We start from the raw sequence: 19,501 nt of genomic DNA on the forward strand, positions 1-19,501 counted from the left end.
GATATTAAGAGTGAAGAAGATCCCTGTCTTGTCCCTATGCCACATTTAAGGTGCATAAGAAGACAGGTAAGGCAAGGCAAAGCAGCTAGTAAGGAGCAGCAGGAGACGAAGGAGAATGACCTGTGTCAAATGTGAAGGTGTGGCATTACTGACATTAGGACTTGGAGGAAAGTTCATTGCAACACTTACCTGGCGCTCTGATTCCCATGTGCTGTTGACCATCCATCACAAAACCTCCCATTGGCTGTCCATCTGGGTTATAAGGTGTTCCTTGGCTTACTAAAAAGGTGCAGGAAATTGCTTAATATCTCTTTATAAGCAAAATCACTAGCTGTCTTGGAAGGAACTGATCAGTTCACTTTCAGACATGCTTGAGTTATCACTACAGAATTCCATGTCAGCTATTTCAAATAGGAGCAGTAACTTTTTCACATCATCATCTCCATATTTTATGGATAAATGTTAGTAGATACCTCTTGTCCTCCACCACCCAGCCCAAAGCCTTCAGACATGAAGAAACAAGCATCTGTAAGCATGTTCTAAGAGCTGCCTCCTGCTGTCATGACCCTGGTGCCTACGTCCTTCACGGTAGCCATATGAAGGAAGTGATATATAGGCCAGGTACTCTATGCATACACTTCATCATCAAGATGTCTATATATATATATATATATAACCTGTGTCCACAAGAGCTTGCATTGAAGTATAACAGTCTCTCAGGCACCACAAGGTTTTTGTTTTGGTCTGGATAGGCTGGTACAGGTCGACATGGCTACTTCTTTGAAGTTCTCGGTTGTGAAGTTTCAGTAGCTATCACACTTTAAATACCTGATTTAAAATATCAGAGCATGTATCTCTATAAATATTTGTATTTTTTTTTTGGTAGTTCTGAAGCAGCCATAAGTCAGATTCTTTCTAACGAAGGCTTCCTCAGCCAAAGTCCACCTAGATGTTTAGAAGGGCAACTCCCATCAGTTCCAGCCAGACTGGCCAATGATCAGAGGCGATGGAAGTCATAAGTGAAAACATGTGGCAGGACCCAGGTTTGGGGTGTTCCTCTGTGACTTCAGTTAAGGGACCTGCTTATGTTCATCATGAACCAGTGATATGTCCGAATTCATGCCTGGAACAATGCTTCTATTCATCTACATGTGCGTGTGTGCGTGCGTGCACGCATGTGGCTGTGTGTAAGTGGGTTTGTATTCTTCACAGAAATAAATGGGAATCCCTGCATGCGTATGGAGACCCTGAGGAAAGTTGGGAGAAAAATTCCTCACGTTCAGTTGTGTTTGTGTTTCTGTTACCATGATAAATACAAGCTAGCCTTTATAGAGATTTATCCTGCAGTCAATTTGTATTGGTTAAAAAAAGAAACAAAGAAGCTTTGCCAATTCTAGCGATATTTCCAAAGGGCCACCTGCATCTGCAGGCTACTGCTACAGAAGCAAAACCTTTTTCATTGGGAAATGAAAGACTGACATCAACTCTTTGCTGTCTTATATGTATATATCATGGTAAACATTCCACAATTTCTGCCAACTCCAAAGTAACACAAATCTCAGAGTGACAATTTCACCTCCTGAAATACTGTACGGAAAATTAGGGTTGAACAACTTGGTCCTTAGTTTAAACACTTATGTTGATGTTTAGTTTTGTACCCAGCTTAGAAATGGATGCCAAATATATATGGCATAAGCAAACATAACAGGGAAACTCCACCCACTGGATAACCAGGCACTAGACATCCACCTGTCATGTGTTCCTACTGAAGCTGTACTAGTACTGCCACAGACATTTTATAAATCCCCAAAAGGGAAGGAGCAGAAAGCCACCTACAGATCCCCAGGAGAGGCATAACGGACAATATATAGTACTGTATAACCATTGTCCAAATCTGAGACAGGCTTTCCAACCAAATGTAACTTAAAGTAATAGCAAACAGAATACACCATGTAACACTGTCTTGAGAGACAGGTATGTTTTTAGGCTTGGTCTTACAGAAGAGAAAGAAGGGGGACCAAATAAACCGAGGACATCTAAAAAGAATGAATATTTTGATTTTTTAAAAATTTAAATGCAAGCCAGTATCATAAAGGTGAGTGGGAGAGTTCAAGGGTTACTATTTTCGTAAACCAGCAATAAGTTATCAAAATAGTAACTCCTTACAAAGGTAGGAGTTAACAAGAGGAAGACAGATGCAAGAACCGTCAACTCTTTTTACCACTCACTATTTGAATTCTAAATTTTAACAGAACATTAAAAGCTAGCTTCAGAAGTAAGCTGCCTTGGGTTATTAAAGCACATAAAGCTCTACCTCACTGAATGTCTTTGAACTTTACCGAGTCCCACAAGTGATTGTGACCCTTTTGCCCTTTTGACAGGTAATAAAGTTTACAGCAATTCCACACCAAGCCATGCACCAGGGAGTGGTCATAATAAGAGAAAGAGTTAGGAAAGCAAATTCAGACCAAATTATATAAATGCAATATTAATATTCAACAAGCAATAATGAAATCCGTGGTTGAGACTGAGGGCCTACAATTTTAAGTTTCTTGTATAAAGTAACTTCTGACAAAAAAAAACTTTATTCAATTGTGCTAAATAAAAAAGGCTGTAACAAGGCAAGACTGGCTTTAATTTTTCAGTCATTCCCAACATTAATTCTAGCTTGTTTACTAGATAACAGACTCCCTGGTGAATGGCTTGTGGATTTATTTTATCTTATTTTGCCTGAATAATGAGACTATATTACTACTGCAAACTTGCCTGCTCGGTTGGATTGGTCTATCATGGGTTGAACTATTCTTCTTCTAGCATTAATAAACCTGAAAGAAGAAAAGAGTGACCTGTTATTTTAGAAGAATACCATTTGCCCTTACTCAAAACTTCTGAGATGCTCCAGATTCTTTTCAGACTTGGTCTGCCTGTGGATTCAAGCACTGCTAAACTTGTAACCTCTGATGACCTTTGAAAATACAAGCTTTGGGTTGTGAGTTGATTTATGCTGGCCTGCTTTCACCACAGCTGGACACTTCCATTTCATCTTTTTGTGGGGGAATTAGCAGAATTTTCAGGAAACAACATGAGTATGACTTTTAATTTTAGATGAGACTAAGAAAAAAAAAAACTAGGGAAAAGACACAAATGGAGGAAATGTTCTGTTCCCATTACTGCCCATACCCAATGCAATTAATGATACTTTTCTACAAAGCTCTCTTTATATTTTTTTATCAAAACCATCACTAGCACTTCCAAACATAATTCTCTTTTAACATTGACTATTAAGATAATGAACTGTGATGGCAGCTCACCATCAAATGAGAACATGTCTGGAGTTTTATCACCACCAGCTCACACTGCTAGGAAGGACCTCAGAGCAGTGTGTTCCTTATAGATTCTATGGCACTTTCCCCCTCTCTTTGTGCTCTTTATGCAAAGTCTAAGGTCAAGGTGAGGTCATCGCTGTCCAGTAATGGAACTTATAATGCTGTTTTCTCCAGCCAGGTCTGAACATATACCACAAACATCTTGTAAAATGGTAATTATTGTGCCACTGAACCAGGGGGGAATGGAATGGTTGAGATGAAAAGCAGGTAGTGCAAATTTGTTGTTTGAACTGAACATTCTGAACATTTAAGCTCAATTTTATTAGTTCTTGAGAAAATTTGATTAAAATACAAAATGAAGAAATTTAAGAAAGAATAAAATATAACTTGATAGTATAAATGTCAAGTCTTTAATAAAAGAGCAATAATCCATGAGACTGGAATCTCATGTTCATTCTGCTCATTTTCAAATGAACACAACGCCTTTTATCAATAATAACAAGAAATAGGGAATATGCTATGCTGGCTTTGGTGGCATGAATTAAATCTAGCAATCCCACCTAGCACAAGAATGGAAAAACCACCACTTATCATTTTTAAATGGCCAAATAATTTCTAAAAAATAAAAAGCCATTTTATAATTGTTAGCTACCCCCCCCCCCCATGTCTAATTTTAAAACACTCACATTCGTTTGGGCATTTTATCTTTACTACAGTGGCTGATGTTGAAGTAATATCCCTATCTGGTACAACCAACTGTAAGCCAGCCAATATCCTCTTGCAGCAGATTTTAAAACTGAGATTTTTTTTTTTACTTTAGACTTTTTCTTCCAAACAGTGCTGAATTAGTGTTTGGTTGGGATTTCCAACCACAGCCTTTGCCACAGCCTATAGAGACTATGGTTCTAATTAAATGTTTTCAAGCTATCTATCTTCTATTTTAAGCACATGTAGAAATCAAATATAAGTATTTAGCTACACTAGGGTCAAAATCCTATTGCATAATCACAACAGCCTCTTACTGCTAATAACAAGCCCCACTTGGATCTTCCAGTATGCACCAGTCTGGTGGGTTCACCCAAAAACTCAAGTGGGCACTAGTTAACTGCCATTGCAAGTTAAATTCCATTTGCTTTTCACAGGTGTAAAATGCACAACGATTTTTTGGGCTTTATTAATTTTTAAACTACACAACTGAGATAACATTTAACATGGAACCTGCTTTCCCAGTATTTACAAACATGATAAATGTTAGTGGCATCTTTGTTTCCATTACTGTTGAATATACCAGTTGGAAAGAGGAGACACTAATTATTCCACATTGATCCAATCAACAAATACTCTGAACTCATTTAAAGAACTACTACTGTGGACACCTGGCAGTTCAGTAATCTTAAGGAAACCAGCACATTTTTAATTGGGTTTTTATGTCTAGCATTTGTATAAAAAGTTTAAATGTACGGTTGCTCCAGTGAATATGGAGAAAGATTACACTAGAGATGGGCATGAACTGCTGGTTCAATGATTTATGCTGGTTTATTGACTGAACAGGTGTTTGGTCCTTCAAAACCCCACCTTCTCCTGCAGCTGCCCACTTGGAGGCAGTGGCCTGGCTTCCTTGGTCCTCCTTTGGGTGCTGCCTCAAGCCAGCAGAGGAGTCAGGGCTTTGAAGCACCAAACACCTATTTGGCTGGTAAATGAACTGGCATGAACAACCCAACCAGTAATAGTAGTTCATGCCTATCCCAAGATTACACATATATGAGCTTCATAGATCTGTACAGTAAACCAATGTGCACATTTTTATATTTATCTCAACACAGCTTTAAAAAGTATATATTAGGATGTTGAAATCATTTTATAATTATGTTGCACTAAGCATGAATAGCAAAGTTGTGAGAAAAAGGTTATAGTAATTCTACTCTCTCATTATAAAATGTCATGTGCAACAAGCAATTAAAAATTTTACATTTCCCTCTATTAGTTATGTCGCATTATGACCAATTAGAATTTTTTTTTTTGCACTTGGAAAACAGTTTCCATACAAACTATCAAAGGGAGACAACAAAGAAGCAAGTTTTTCTTTTTTACTAACAGTCCCCAGTAGCCTTTAATCTTTTGCAGGTATGTTACATTGAACCTTGTGAGACATTTTGCCTGATTCAATGAAGACAATCCAGGACACATTTCTCTGTAGACGTCAGCAGCAACAGCAAGATGCTGCTATTTGGAGAGACTCCCACATAAAGAAACTAACTGATGTGTGTGCGCCAACCCTGTTGCATTTGATGACGTATAGCTACAGAGAGATTATCACTCATTTTTAAACTGTATTTTTGCCGCACACTACCTTCTTCCCTCTCCCAAGTAATTAATGGTTTCAGAGGCTTATGAAAAATGGATTGTATGGTTAGACAGAACGAAAGGATTTGTTTCAACCAAAATATCTCCTTCCACTCAGAATGGACTGCACTCAACCCTCCTATGCAAACAGTGAAAACATGTTGTACAGCTTTTCTCCTCCAACCCAGAGACTACGTGGCAGCAACCATACAGACAGAGTGTGTGGCTGTGCGTCTCGTGTAGGTGCCCTACAGACCGAGCCTGGAGGCTCCTCACTGTGGGGAAGGAGGCATCCCTTCTCTTCTTTTTGAAGCAGGGGTGCCTACAGAGATAGTGGAAGCAGCTGCCTTTGGTTATGTAAGTAGTTAGCTATTTTATTTATGCCCTGCCTTTCTTCCAATACAAGACTCAAGTAGCCTTACACATAATTTGGAAAAATACTTGAAAGCAGAATAAATTATAAGAAAACTCATATCATTGTATTAAACCAATCGATGAATTAAATGAACTTCAAAACAATTTTAAAAAAATGGAAAAGTAAAAATAAAAAGCCTCAAAAAAACTATAGCATACAGTACTTCAACAAAAACCTCTTTTCTAAGCAGCCTGTTCAGTTCCCATAAGCCTGCCTTTACATAATACATTTGATTTTTTTGTCAGAATTTTTAGTGCTCACAGAATCAGGCATGGCTGGACATCTGACCTAAGGGAGAGCGACAACTGCTTTCCTGCCCTTGTTTTGCTGTGAGGAAATTATCACAAAACTAAGAGTAAGGAGATATGGTGTGACCCTCCAGTTCTGTTGCCTACACTTCCAGACATCCACCAAGCACTGGGAACAGCCATCTTGCTATCTATTGATACCAGACTCTTGGTCCCTACACCAAAGGAAGCAATGAATGCTTGCAAGCTGTGACGAGTGGCCAATGGAACAATGGATGACAGAAGAGCCCAGGTAGGACTGACAATGCCTTGCACAAAGACCAGTTCCTCACCAGCAGCTGCTGAGAACAAGTGCAGAGGAACTATGGATACAGCACACCAGTGATGATGACTTGGATGCACTCTGGAACTTATGATAAGGCTAGGTAGTTCACATGGGTGTCTTCTCACTGTGTGGTTCCTTCTTCCCTGTCAGGGCAGTTTCATACTGGTTATACTCAACAAGTCCATTTCTTTCCTGTCATCAGCAATAACAGGTGTATGCTGAGTTTAGGATGGGCCAGGTAACACTGCTATGGGGGAGGGACCGGGGTGCTGAGGTTGCCTTGTGCCATTGACTCTCAAGTCTGGGACCTAACACTGAAGAAAACACATTTGGGATCTCTGTAGTGGAGGAATACAAGTGCTATGCAGAAGAAAAACATTGGATTTTCAGCTTAATATTTCACTGTGACTTTTTTCATAGAGGTGGTTTCATAAGAAATTGCATGGAAGAAACGTTGACATAGCTGACAACTAACAGCAATGGCCAATGTAAGCAAGCAGTGTACTGTGGGAGACTCATGTGAGATTGCAAGTGACTTTCCATAAAAATAGGAGCAGCCACTGTGGTAAATAATAACTATGGTTCATAATGGAAGGCATTGAAGTTGCTATCCAACACTGGAGACCATTTACTGGGACAGCATTCCTCGTTGAGGAATATTATCTGGCAGCGTACAGAATGTTCCATTAAGAGAAAAAAAAACCTGGAGTATATGCAATAAACATTTCCTTACCTTTCTTTTAAAACATCTACTTTACTGTGGAGTAAAGGCTTCCAGTAACAAGATGGTTGGAGGAAAAAAATATAATTTCAGATTTTGCAGCCTTAAGTGATGAACATATCATTGCAATAGACTCTTCAGTCTAGTATTTCTTCTAATTTATTTTGCACAAGCTCTAACCTAAAGCAGTCTTGCATCCGTGTGCCTCATGTTTCTTTAAGCATGTTTCACACAAACACTTCATAGTTATCTTTTCCTTAAGTATTCTCATATGTATTATGTATTTAGCAGCTTTTCTTGAAAACAGCCCATGTGTTGGGTGCCTTAGGGGTAATTTCAGAGGAAAGAGCATTTTCCTTCTGGGCAAAGTAATAAAATGACATTCTTGCTCCTCCTCCTACAAGTCATCTTGAGGTCAGCTCCCAATCCTTGTATCTGTTTAAATAAACTGGTCCAGCTGTTTGTTTCTAAAATACCCTTTAACCTTCTGTTCCATCCTCCCTGCCTTTGTAACAGAATACTTTGCATTAAACTCCATGCTCCTATACATTAAAAAATGTACCTTCAAGAAAGCGTTTCTTCTTTTTTAGTATTCAAAATAGCCTATTACAATGACCAAATCCCTTTGGTTTGAAAAAAAAAAGTTCAGTGTATTTACTCTTTTATAAAACTTTTCATTCAACAAAAATTATTGATAAACAAAACAAATAGAATTTAGTATAAGTTCTTTCTCAAAAGAAAGAAAGAATGAATGAAAGAAAGAAAACATTCATTTACATGGCACCGTATATATTGCTAGCCTTCAAAAATCAGTTGTCTATTTAAAATATCAGGGAGTCCAGCAATAGTTTCATATTTTATTTAAGAATGTGGGATAAGACTCAATGATTTGAAATTTCACTTTACCCTAGGCAACCTAAATGAGATCAAAGGGCATTCAGTGAACCTCACATTCAAATTTTAAGGACTCAAATCTGAAAACAACTCTATCTGATGCCTGCCAACACAAAACTTTCTGTTATCTTTAACAGCTTTTTTCAATATCTCTTTTCCTTATAGTTCCAAGACCCCATGTTTAAAAACAAAAATACAGATTTTAATACTCAGAATCCTTTTCCGCACAAAAAAACCAACAACATGAAAACCACATGTAGACTCTGATGTGTTAACGATTTCAAACATACATCTGTCAAGGTGCATTTATCTCTACACACATGGTTTGTCTGTTGACAAAGCGGCTGCCATGGAGAATTTTTCCCCTCCAGCCCATAGCCCACAAACACTATAATTAGCATCAGTTGTTAAACAGCAAGTTAGATGTATCATAATATTGGGGAAAGTTATCTTGCTTTGCGGCATTCTGCCAAGCAGAGCCAGTTGCATCTAGGGTCTCTTCCTCTGTACATGTTTCAGGAAACAAAGATTGATTGCCAAGACCAAAGAAAATAATCTCCCGTGCCCCAGTAACAAACACGGGTCTTCATTCTGCCCTTCACCCCCTGAGAAGGATCAACTTTTAACACAGAACTCTCCCTCCTATTAAGGAGGAATGGGCACACTGACATCACAACACATCTTGTTATTGTTTTCCTCTGCCACTTCCCCCTTCCTCCTCCAGTGCTACCAAACCGAACTCCCTCATTCCTCGCAGGGCCCCTTCATTGTGAGCCTACATGTCCCTGGTCACATGGATAAGATTCAGATCTAGACTCAGTGATGCAGCAACCTGCCTTTGAACTCTGACCTTCAGCTCCACTGTGATGTACAAGTTTTGTTTCCTCTAAATGAGAGGCAGCCTAACTAGGGATGACAAAGAAAAGCCCCACCATTCTCTCTCTGCTGGAAAACGGTTAAAATGTTGCCAGGCAGAAAGTGTGCATTTTCACAGGGTCACAACTACTCTAAAAGGCACAATTTGGTAGGCATTTAGTGCAGCAAGGGTGACCGTTTTTTACAGAGTTCTGTCCTTTTTCTACCTTGCTGTACTCCTCCCACCCCCTTCCACCTTTCTTATTGTGCAGCCATTTGCATTGCTGGCTGAAGTGAAAAATCACTGCTCTTGTCTTTTTTTGGAGCACAGTTTTTCACACTTCTGGCAGCTGAGGAAAACAAAGCCCTTTGCTTGCCATCAGCGTTTGCTAACAGTCACATTTGCTCAAGAATCTTTAGGCTTTGACTTATCACTCCTAAACTATACACTGGCATCAAGTAAGACTTCTTTCAAAATAAGATTCCTAGCTTACAAAGAAATATGCTATGTTGCATTTTTCCATCCTTTTCAAGCACATTTTCACAGCACATCCAATGCAGCGGACCTTAGGTTCCCATGTTATTTCATGGAAATATCACACCAAAGGTTGAAATGGGGATAACGGCCAGGGGTTTGTATTAACAGTGGTACTATGTGGAAGTGGCAAAAGGCACTTCCATTACAGTCACTTGGGAACCATTTATAGCACACCAAGAGTTGCAGGTTTACAAAGAACCATGGGTATTATCAAATTTATAACTTTTAAACAAGAGTATGTGCAACACTTCTGAATTTTTATCAATAAAAATGGAAGTTTACCAAATAGCATGTGGCTATGAAGAGAGAGCGTGCATTCTTATATAAATAGACAAAACCGCCAATGCAATCAGTTTTATATTTACAACTTTGAAACACATTAGTTCTATAGTCCTAGTTCTCATTTCATCCAAACCTTAAATTAAAAAGCTTTTAAGAGTAGCAATTTCATATGCCACTTTACTGGAATATTAATTGTATCTCGCTTCTAGCAATTTTTTCATTTATTAATAAACTGTAGAATATGAAGTTTCAGAGCAAAGTTAAATTGTTATAGTTAAAAATTAAATAATAACAAAAATTATTTTCACATTTGAGCATTTAATAACAGTTATCTCAGTAAAAGATTATATTTTATTTTTCAGAGCTACTGAATACTTGCTTCTCATTTGAGTACAGAAGAAGTAGTTCATCACAATTATTATTATTAAATATAATATCTTCCCAAATGCAACCAATATTTGGTTCCTCAAATGAGAATCTAATGTTATAAAAAGACTAAAAATCATTAGAAGTTTTTTCAAATCTTCAACTGCTGAAATTCATGTAATCTGGAGCTCCTATTAATTAACCATCTATGGTTTCAATTAATCTCCTATTGGTAAAATTAGGTTCCTAATCTACTCAAAAGAAAGTTGATTTGATGTAAAAAACCTGGATGACGTCATGCTTGACAATTTTTTCTCAGTTTCTACTAGTTATAAATAAAGACTGTTCAAGGCTGGAAAATGCAATACATCATTTAACAACAATGGGAGGCAGGGTGGGAGGAAACTTCATTCCCTCCTTACTACCCACTTTAGAAACATAATAGTGGAATTTACTCAAATCACAAATTGATAGATATGTCCATCAATCAGAGTTATCAGTGGAGCTAGGTCCTCCCCTCTCCTCTCCTTCCTCTTAGTGGTAGAAAATTTGCCAAATTACAGACAATTGGGGAAAGCTGTATAAAGGACTGTAAAAGCAAAGTACAAACAAACAGAAGCAAACTACAAACAAAGCTGTACAGAAATCTTGTGATGAAAAGCCACTCATTAATTCAGGATAAGGCACTAAACAAAACAATGTACTCCCTTGCAATTTAGTATTTAAAAATAGCTCCTGGCTTTAGAAACAGCTTACTGCCCCTACAAATGAATACATGTTGTGCATTCAGAAAAAGTTACCTTAAAGCTGGAGAACACTGTTTATATTCTCTCAGAGGCACAAGCTTGATAATGTACTGAGCATATCAAGTATAGAGATAGAAGGGATGAAGATGAGATCAGGTATGTACACCCAATATGTATGCCTGGAGAATCCTGGCTCTAGGAGTCAGGCACATAAGAGACACCTTTTGTCAATGTCTTCCTTGATCTCCTTTTGAACACTTCAGAAAATGTCCTTATCCCATGATTCACCCTCCCCTAAAATTTCCCCCAAATACACAGTTTGGCACTCTGGAGAATTGTGGAGCAGGGTCAAGGACATTATTTGCACTAGGCTCTCTCAAAAACACAGACATTTATGCAATCACATTTGCTAGTAGCACTTGTTGTCTGCTGCTGTCACCAGATACACACAGAGATGGGAAAGGCACAGTGGTTCGAACTCTTTTCCTACCGATGCAGACAACATGCATGAAGTTAATAACACCAATATGGTGATCACCCATAATCATTTCAGTTTTAGGCTCAACCATACACTGGTTAGCAGTTTCCAAATATCTACAGTGAAAGAAGCATTGTCAGTTTTTAAAAAGGAAAACGAACCAACGTCCTTAACACGTATTTGATAGAAAAACCTCCCTGGTAGACTACGGGAGTGCTGTAAACATAATATAAGTATCTTGATTCAAGAGTGTGCTTATCAATGGCCCCTTCTTAAACTAGAAGGAGCTAATAAATAGGGTACAACAAGAATTAATCTTGGGCCTGATACTCTTCAACCTTTTAAAATTAATGACTTAGATGAAAGGGTGCAGGAAATGCTTATCAAATTTGCAGATGACAATGAGTTGGGTGAACAGCTAATACCTTGGAAGACCGACACAAAATTCAAATTTTTTTATAGGCTCAAGCACTGAACTGAAAACAATAGAATGAAATTTAACAGGGATTAAGCATGAGTTCTAATCTAGGGAGGGAAAACCTAACACAGAGACACAAGATGAGGGGTACTTGGCTCAGTAATAGTACATCAGAGAAGAATCTTGGAATTGTTGTAGATCACAAGCTGAATATAAGCCAACAGTGTAATGTGATTACAAAAAAAAGGCAAATGCTGTTCTTGACTGTGTGAACACAACTATTGTCTCCAAATCCCATGAAGTACTACTGTGTTTTGCAGAAAATAAGAAAGGGTCTTATATTAATTTTTGCTCCAAAAATGCACTAGGGCTTATTTTCAGGGGATGTTTTATTTTTTCATGTACAACCATCTATATTTCTTCAAATACAAGTCATGTCATCTTCTGGTTGCTGCACAATGGTGGAGGGTGGGGTTTCACTTAACTGGAGCTTATTTTTGGGGTAGGGCTTATATTACGAGCATCCTGAAAAATCATACTAGGGCTTATTTTCAGGTTAGGTCTTATTTTGGGGGAAACAGGGTAGTTCCTCTTTACTCAGCATTGGTTATGCTTCATCTCAAATACTATGTCCAGTTCTGGATACTGTGCTTTAAGAAGGAAACAAACTGGAAAAAAGTTCAGAGGAGGGCAATAAGGATGATCAGGGGATTGGAATACAAGTCCTATGAAGAAAGACTGAAAGAACTGGGCATGCTTAGCTTTGAGAAAAGAAGACTGAGGAGAGATACAATGCTGCTTTTCAAATGCTTGAAAGATTGTCCTACAGAGGGGCAGGATCTGTTCTTAATCATGCCAGAGTGCAGGACCCATAATAATGGGCGGAGGTTTCTGGAAGCCAGATTTCAGTCTACTATGAGGAAAATCTTCCTTACTGTTAAAAGCAGATGATAGTGGAATCAATCAGTATTGGTGACTGCTTCAACACTGGAGGTATTCAAGAGAAAATTAGACAAGAATCTGTTAGATAGACTTTGATTTGGATTCCTGCATTGAGTAGGGGGTTGGACTCAATGGCCTTATAGGCCCCTTCCAATTCTATTATTGTATAATTTCTATGAAAAACAGCAGGGAAACTGCCCTTACTGGAGTATTAGCATATTAGAAAAATTCTGTATAAATATGTGTCATCAGATGATGATCCAGCTTGTTCCATTTACAGATTAAGATAAATCCAGCTTTCAGATAACTTCTTATGGAAAATGCTGCTCTAAGGCTGCAACTACCCGGGTAAACAATACAGGAATTGCTGCAGAATTATTATTTTTTAAATAGATCACACAATGCAATGGCCAATGTGAATCAACACAACCTTCTTTGCTTCTGAAATGGAGCTTTTTTCCTGCCGCTGGGGGTTTCTACTTTTTAAAGCTGGGACAATCTGAATGTGTTTTCCCTGTGTTATCAGTTATTTCATTCTCCAAAAGAACAGGGGGCATGACTGTGGGTAGTAGCCTGGTGACATACGAAGCAGGATTTGGACAGCAGGAACACTCATCCCACCATCTTTCTTCGTAGTTGCCCTGAAATATTTTTAAATTTTTTATTAATATATTGTGTGTAGTGCTAGAACACCTTATCACTGCACTGATGCATTAGTTTAGTGCTAAATCATCTCAGCATGCCACCCCCACCCCCAAAAATCAACATGAAACAGAAACAATTCCAACAAACTACAGCAGGCTGTGTTTCTGAAATAGCTATGTATGTATTTACAAATTATGGAGAACTTTGGAAAATGTTCCCTTGTCCCTAACACCATGGAACACAATAAAGAGCCCACTGTTAAATAAATTTTTAAAAGGGTATCAGACAAAACCCAAAGAAACAAAACAAGACAGAAACATGCGGCACCTTAAACACTAACCATTATATTTCAATGTGAGCTTTTGTTGACATGTCCATCTTGTCAAAGATGGAAATATATGGTTCTGTTTCCATATGTCTGACAAAGTGGACATGTCCACAAAAATTACATTAAAATATAATAGTCTTTAAGGTACCACACATTTTTGTCTTGTTTTATTTTGTTTTGTTTCTTTGGATTTTGCCTGATACACTTGCACAGACTAACAAGGCTACCTTTTCCTTAGAAAGGGAGGAGGGCTGGGGGCTGTGGCACGGATCAACCAGCATCAGTTTGAGGAGCCAGTGTGAATACAGCCACTGAAACAATCTGCAATTTCCATATGTTCACCTAATCTTGAAAAGAAGCATAAAAGAGGCTGCGAATCAAGCTGCAGCAAAGCTGAATTGGAGTGATTCAGCTTGCAAGTATTGTATAGTCATAGCCCTACACAGGTCAAATCTGCAATGAATCCAAGGATCCACACATCAAAATGATTCTACCTGGCCATAAAAAATGTATAACTACAAGCATATCAGGGACAGAAATACATACAACACACCTGTTTTCACCTCCCCAGGCATACAAGACTTTCACACAACAGAATTTCACACAGTGAGAGGAAAGGGCTGAAAAAGCTCTTTTAAGCATCTTTACTTGAACCTGCTTAGTAAGTTTCCCCAGAACTCTGTGGGTAGTTTGCAGACATGGGGACAGGGAGGGCTTGGCTGTGTGTCTCTGACAATTACACAGAACACCTGTACGGAGCTCCAATGATTTTGTCTTTTGCAGAAGAACTTTTGTCAAACTGTTTCCAATCCTTTTCAATCCAGCTTTAATTACTACTTCACTTTTAGGGTATAATTTGAGTCAATGGACTTAGAAAAAACACAAATAAATATACAGACCACACTCTTGGGTACCGAGGCTAGGGAGTCATTTTTAAGAACAATGTGCATATCATAGTCCTCTGAGGATAATTAAGGTGCCTCTTTTATTTTATTAGTTCCTTAATTATTGAGGCTACCTGTAATAATGAAACCATAAAATCTTTAAAGTGGGAAAATAATAATTAATGAAGGAAAGCCAATATCAAAATAAAGTGTGTTATACATACAACTTTATTGTTAGAATCCCAAAGAAATGTGAAGGGGGCAATCTAGCCCCCTTCTGGAAAAATAGTATGGAGGAGTCCATATTATATGAAGGACTCCAATTATCATTTGATCAGTATGGAGGAATCCACTAATCATTTGAAACAGGTCCAAAATACTCTGCATAAATCCAGCTGTTGTTCACCAGGATTTCCAAAAGTTATGCTTAAGTATCTTAAATATCACTAATTTCATATGATCAGTGGTAAAATAAAGTTCTAAGTGAACATTCTAGGGCTGACTGAAAGCTCTGTACTGCTTATTCTGTATATTTAGGCACCACTTCATACAGTTTACAACATTTTAAAAGAGAGTGGATAAAATCAATGATTTAAATGTTAAAAATATTTTTTAAACTGTCAATTTTTTTAACTTAAATCAATTTTATTTAAATCAATTCCACCCTGGTTTAAAGTGTTCAAAGGAATTTCATTCTCTTGCTTTAATGTTTATAGCAAACCAGTAAGGCAGATGAGCTGTGTTTGCAGATGGGAACTGGATGCTGAGAGTAAGTGGCACGCCTAAAGTCAGCACATGGTTTCAGAGTACAGTAAAGGTGAAATTTCAGTCTTGATTCAGCCTCTTCTCTGTTACATTATTCCAGCTCTCTGATGTATTATTTCTGTAGATCTTATAAGAATGTTTTTTTTTATAATCAACCCTAAGTAAAACAGCAACTAAATATAGCATGGGCTGCCTTTATTGCACAGCTATATAGTCCCTCTTATTGTATATTACCCTAAATCTCATGTATTTTTATATATATTTAAATTGTAGAAGAACCAGCTTGGTCTTGGCCATCAACAGGATTCCATCCAGACTTCCTCTCCTGTTGCTTTGAAACGAAAGGAATCCCTGGACTTCGGAGGCATTTCAGATGGAGGAGGAGAAGAGGAAACTGAAGGGCAGAGGACCACGAACCTGTGCTGAAATGTGCAGACAGCAAATGAGTATGCTGGATTGTCATGGCAAAGAAAGCCCTTTGCCATTGCAAATGCATCTGCAAATTGTCATCTAACTGAGCTCTTCCAAGTGTGAGCAGCCTGGTGAATTCAGGCTGTCTCTGCCTGGAGGCTGAACTATATTCTGTTGTCACACAAGCCTGCAACCTACTTTGTGGACAAAACGATTTGTAATCTGGCTCAACTCAGCATGGTGAATGTTAATTTGTACAGTCTGTCTTGAGTTACAAAATGCTTGGTCTTTCCTGCTGATTTGAAAAAAGTGTTAAGTAACATTGCCTACTGAAGCAAGTCTCGAGGGGAGCAGGTGATGGGATACAAGCTAGATTCATTCTTGTCATAACAAAGCAGCCTGAAGAAATGGGGCAGTTTGCTAGTTGGGAGACCTGAGACCTATTTTACATAGATAGCAGGATGAAAGATCCTACACCAGGGCCAAGGCCAGGGCTAGAAGTGTCATCTCAGGAGGGGGGGGGGATTTTTTCAGATTTTTCAGCAGCCAAAGGGATGTGGTCCCTAGAGAGAGTGGCTAAAGAGGAGCTATGTGGCCAAGGAGACTAATTTGTATATTTAATCTTAAATTTTGTTTGTTTGTTTACTGGTAGAGTTGATACTCAGGACCTTCATTTCCTGCCTAGAAAACTAAATGTCACAATAGGCATGTGGGAGCAGTTGGTACTCTTTATCTAAACTTCTCTTAGAGGAAATGATGCTGAATAGGTTATTTATTTTACTGGGGGGGATCAATTTTTAGCTCTAGTCTTTTCACTCAGTTTGGAAGTACAACCTTGGTTGACTGACTACCCACAAAAGAGCTCAGACAATTTTATCACAAATTTAAAAAGAGTCTGCTTATATTTGGGATGTGCTCTAGCACCAATATTTGGATTTGGAATTCAGATTCAGAATTACAACCCTTAGGCTTCAGAATTTTTAATTCTGAAGCTTCTGGATATCCAACACTCTGTGACAGTCAATATGAATAGTATATAGTCATTATTTTGGCCTTGGAAAAACAAACAAGTAAAACATTTTAAAAAGATCTCCCTGGGTCCTCTGACACCTTTCCTTTGAGTGGGCCAACAAGGTGAGTGTACACCACCAACTAGCCATGACTATGCATTGGGAAATGACTGCCATGGGCATACTGACGGAATCCTGAACAGTGGGAATGCAAGCAGCCTTGGGGAAGCAAAGTACAGGTTGCACTGGGGAGCGGGCGAATAACCTTGGCAACCCTGGCATGCAAATTAGAGCAGCATGAGGCACAGGACAGTTGAGTGAGTGAGCACAATCTTGGAAATAGCAACTGGAAGAATGAACGAGGCAGAAGGAGGGGGCAGTAAATTGAAGCATGGCATACCTAATACTGGGAGAAAAGTGTACGATTCTTTCTTACTCAAATGGGACTTCGAGGAAACCCAACAATGGGATAAGATGACCTTAAGAAAAATAAGTTTTTCTACACATTCAGGCTCCAGGCATGATTGGTGTAGACTGACAACATCCCCTCTCTGAAGCAACACTCTCTCACTGGGCACACTAGTTGGTGAGCAAGACAGTACTCCCATTGCCACCTTGGCTAGACTTACCCAAGCAGGCGCCTTCCCAGCCCAGTAAGGCAAGAGATCAATCTATTTTGGCTTGCAGGGCTCCTGCAGGTACAACTCTGCCTCTGCCTTTCCCAGATGCTTCCTCTGAGGTGGTGTCTGTGGAGGGCAGATTTTGGCCATGCTTGTCAAGACAGTGTCCCAGAAAGCCTGCCCTGCTGTCACAGGAATGAGGGACTTTGCCTCTAGAATATAGCTGCTGGTGTTGCTATTTGGGGTGCTATGAACACTGCTAGGTTGTGTGTGTGTTTGCTGCTTTCTGTGCTAGCCAGACCTTATTCACTAGCTTCTGCTGCTGCAGGTGATGGAATTAAAGATATGTCTCCTCATTAAAGACCATGTGTAGCAGTCTCAAAACTTTGAAGGTCACAGAACACTGGACCCATCATGCCTCACTCCTTTCTGCCCAAAGGAGCAGCCATACCAATAGAAGTCTCCAATGCCAAATCATGGAGTGCCCTTTGATACCCCAGTACTCTTTCAAGCAGGTAGAGAATGGAGTTCCCTCAAGTTGCCACATCCTGGATTATGTGGTGGCAGTCTCTTCTTTCTTTCTTTCTTTCTTTCTTTCTTTCTTTCTTTCTTTCTTTCTTTCTTTCTTTCTTTCTTTCTTTCTTTGCCTCTGCTGTAACAGCTCACTGCCCCAGAAACTTTGGCAAAAATTCTCTGCCATCTTTCTGGCCCATTCACTACTAGGTTGAGAGTGTGGGCCATAAACTGCACCCCTTTCATCTTCCCAGCCTGCCGCACTGATATCATGTTTCTCATTGTATGTAACAAACAGACTTTGCCTTTCTGTACCTAGGTCCATTATTGCAGCATGTCCGTAAGAGCCTCTTGTATGTTGTTAACTGTGTGGCTCCATCATAGCCACATTCAACTGATGGTTCCATTTCAGGGAGAGACAGGTATGTTTCGCACCTTGGCTGCTCCAGATGTCACTCGTAAAATGTTCCTTGGCCAACTGCTGCTGAACCTGTTTCTTGACACTCCAATATAAATTTGGCACAACTTTGAGACTAAGGGTTACTCATGATGGCAGTTGGCAATGAGTCACCAGTTTTGTACAAATCTCTGGAAACCAGTGTTCTCCACCAGAGAGAATGGTTATCCTTTCCCCTAGGCAATGAATAATCCTGGCATTCTTACATTTCGAGAAGGCCTTTTCCTGCACTCCCCCAAGGATCTCCAGTGTAGCTGGACAAACAGTCTCCTCTCTCCCACTCCTCTCAGCAGAAGCTGCTATAATGGATGCAGGCAGCATTCTTGCAGCCTTCCCCAAGTACCTCCTTCTTCTGCCACACCCATGTTTCATACTGTTTGCAGGTTACTCAAAGGAAAACAGTACCTGATTCTGCCACAGCAGAACACAAAACTTTCCAATGAAAATCACACACATGCACAAACAGACAAAATCTATTATCTTAATATATCTGTCTCTATATAAAATAATGTTATTCTCCTGCCTGATATACCCTGAAGGGGCATAAACTTAATATTTACCTGTTGATTAATAACACATATATTAATGAATCTACCAACGCCAAATCTTATTCCTAACTATATTAAGTAAAACATTTACAATGAGAGATAGAGAATGTAAATGGAAGTTCAAAAAAGGACACAAAGAAAACTGCTGCCGTGCAGGCTTTTACCAGAACATATCGTAACAGGAAATCCTCAGAGGATTTATATGTAGCTATGTCCACCTTTCAATTGGAAAGACCCAATGCAATGTGAAAAAAATACCTTCTGGTTTATCTGCCTGCTTATAGATTTTAATTGGTGCAGACAGCCATCATTTATAGGTTTTGATGTCACCCCAGCCCCCTTCCTTGGGAAACCCATGGCAGTCCCAATCAAGAGAAACTGAGGTCTCTGCCCCCACTACCCTTGATGCCAGTGGGGTTTTTT

The 19,501-nt window shown here is 39.0% G+C and overlaps 1 protein-coding gene across 3 annotated transcripts in view; it reads right to left on the reverse strand.

Moving 5' to 3' along the window:
- Nucleotides 1-19,501, reverse strand: part of MEIS1 (Meis homeobox 1) — a 200,558-nt gene that overhangs the window by 3,736 nt on the left and 177,321 nt on the right. For 2 of the 3 annotated variants that reach the window (XM_078377347.1, XM_020801476.3), the window contains exons 10-11: nucleotides 2,767-2,825; nucleotides 190-279 (exon numbers count right to left, since the gene is read on the reverse strand). In XM_078377347.1, the coding sequence (XP_078233473.1) occupies nucleotides 190-279; nucleotides 2,767-2,825 (149 nt within the window). The remainder of the gene's footprint in view (nucleotides 1-189; nucleotides 280-2,766; nucleotides 2,826-19,501) is intronic. The other variant, XM_078377353.1, reaches the window with a different exon arrangement.

Source organism: Pogona vitticeps, chromosome 1 (genome assembly GCF_051106095.1).
Source record: "Pogona vitticeps strain Pit_001003342236 chromosome 1, PviZW2.1, whole genome shotgun sequence".
Classification (NCBI taxonomy): Eukaryota; Metazoa; Chordata; class Lepidosauria; order Squamata; family Agamidae; genus Pogona; species Pogona vitticeps.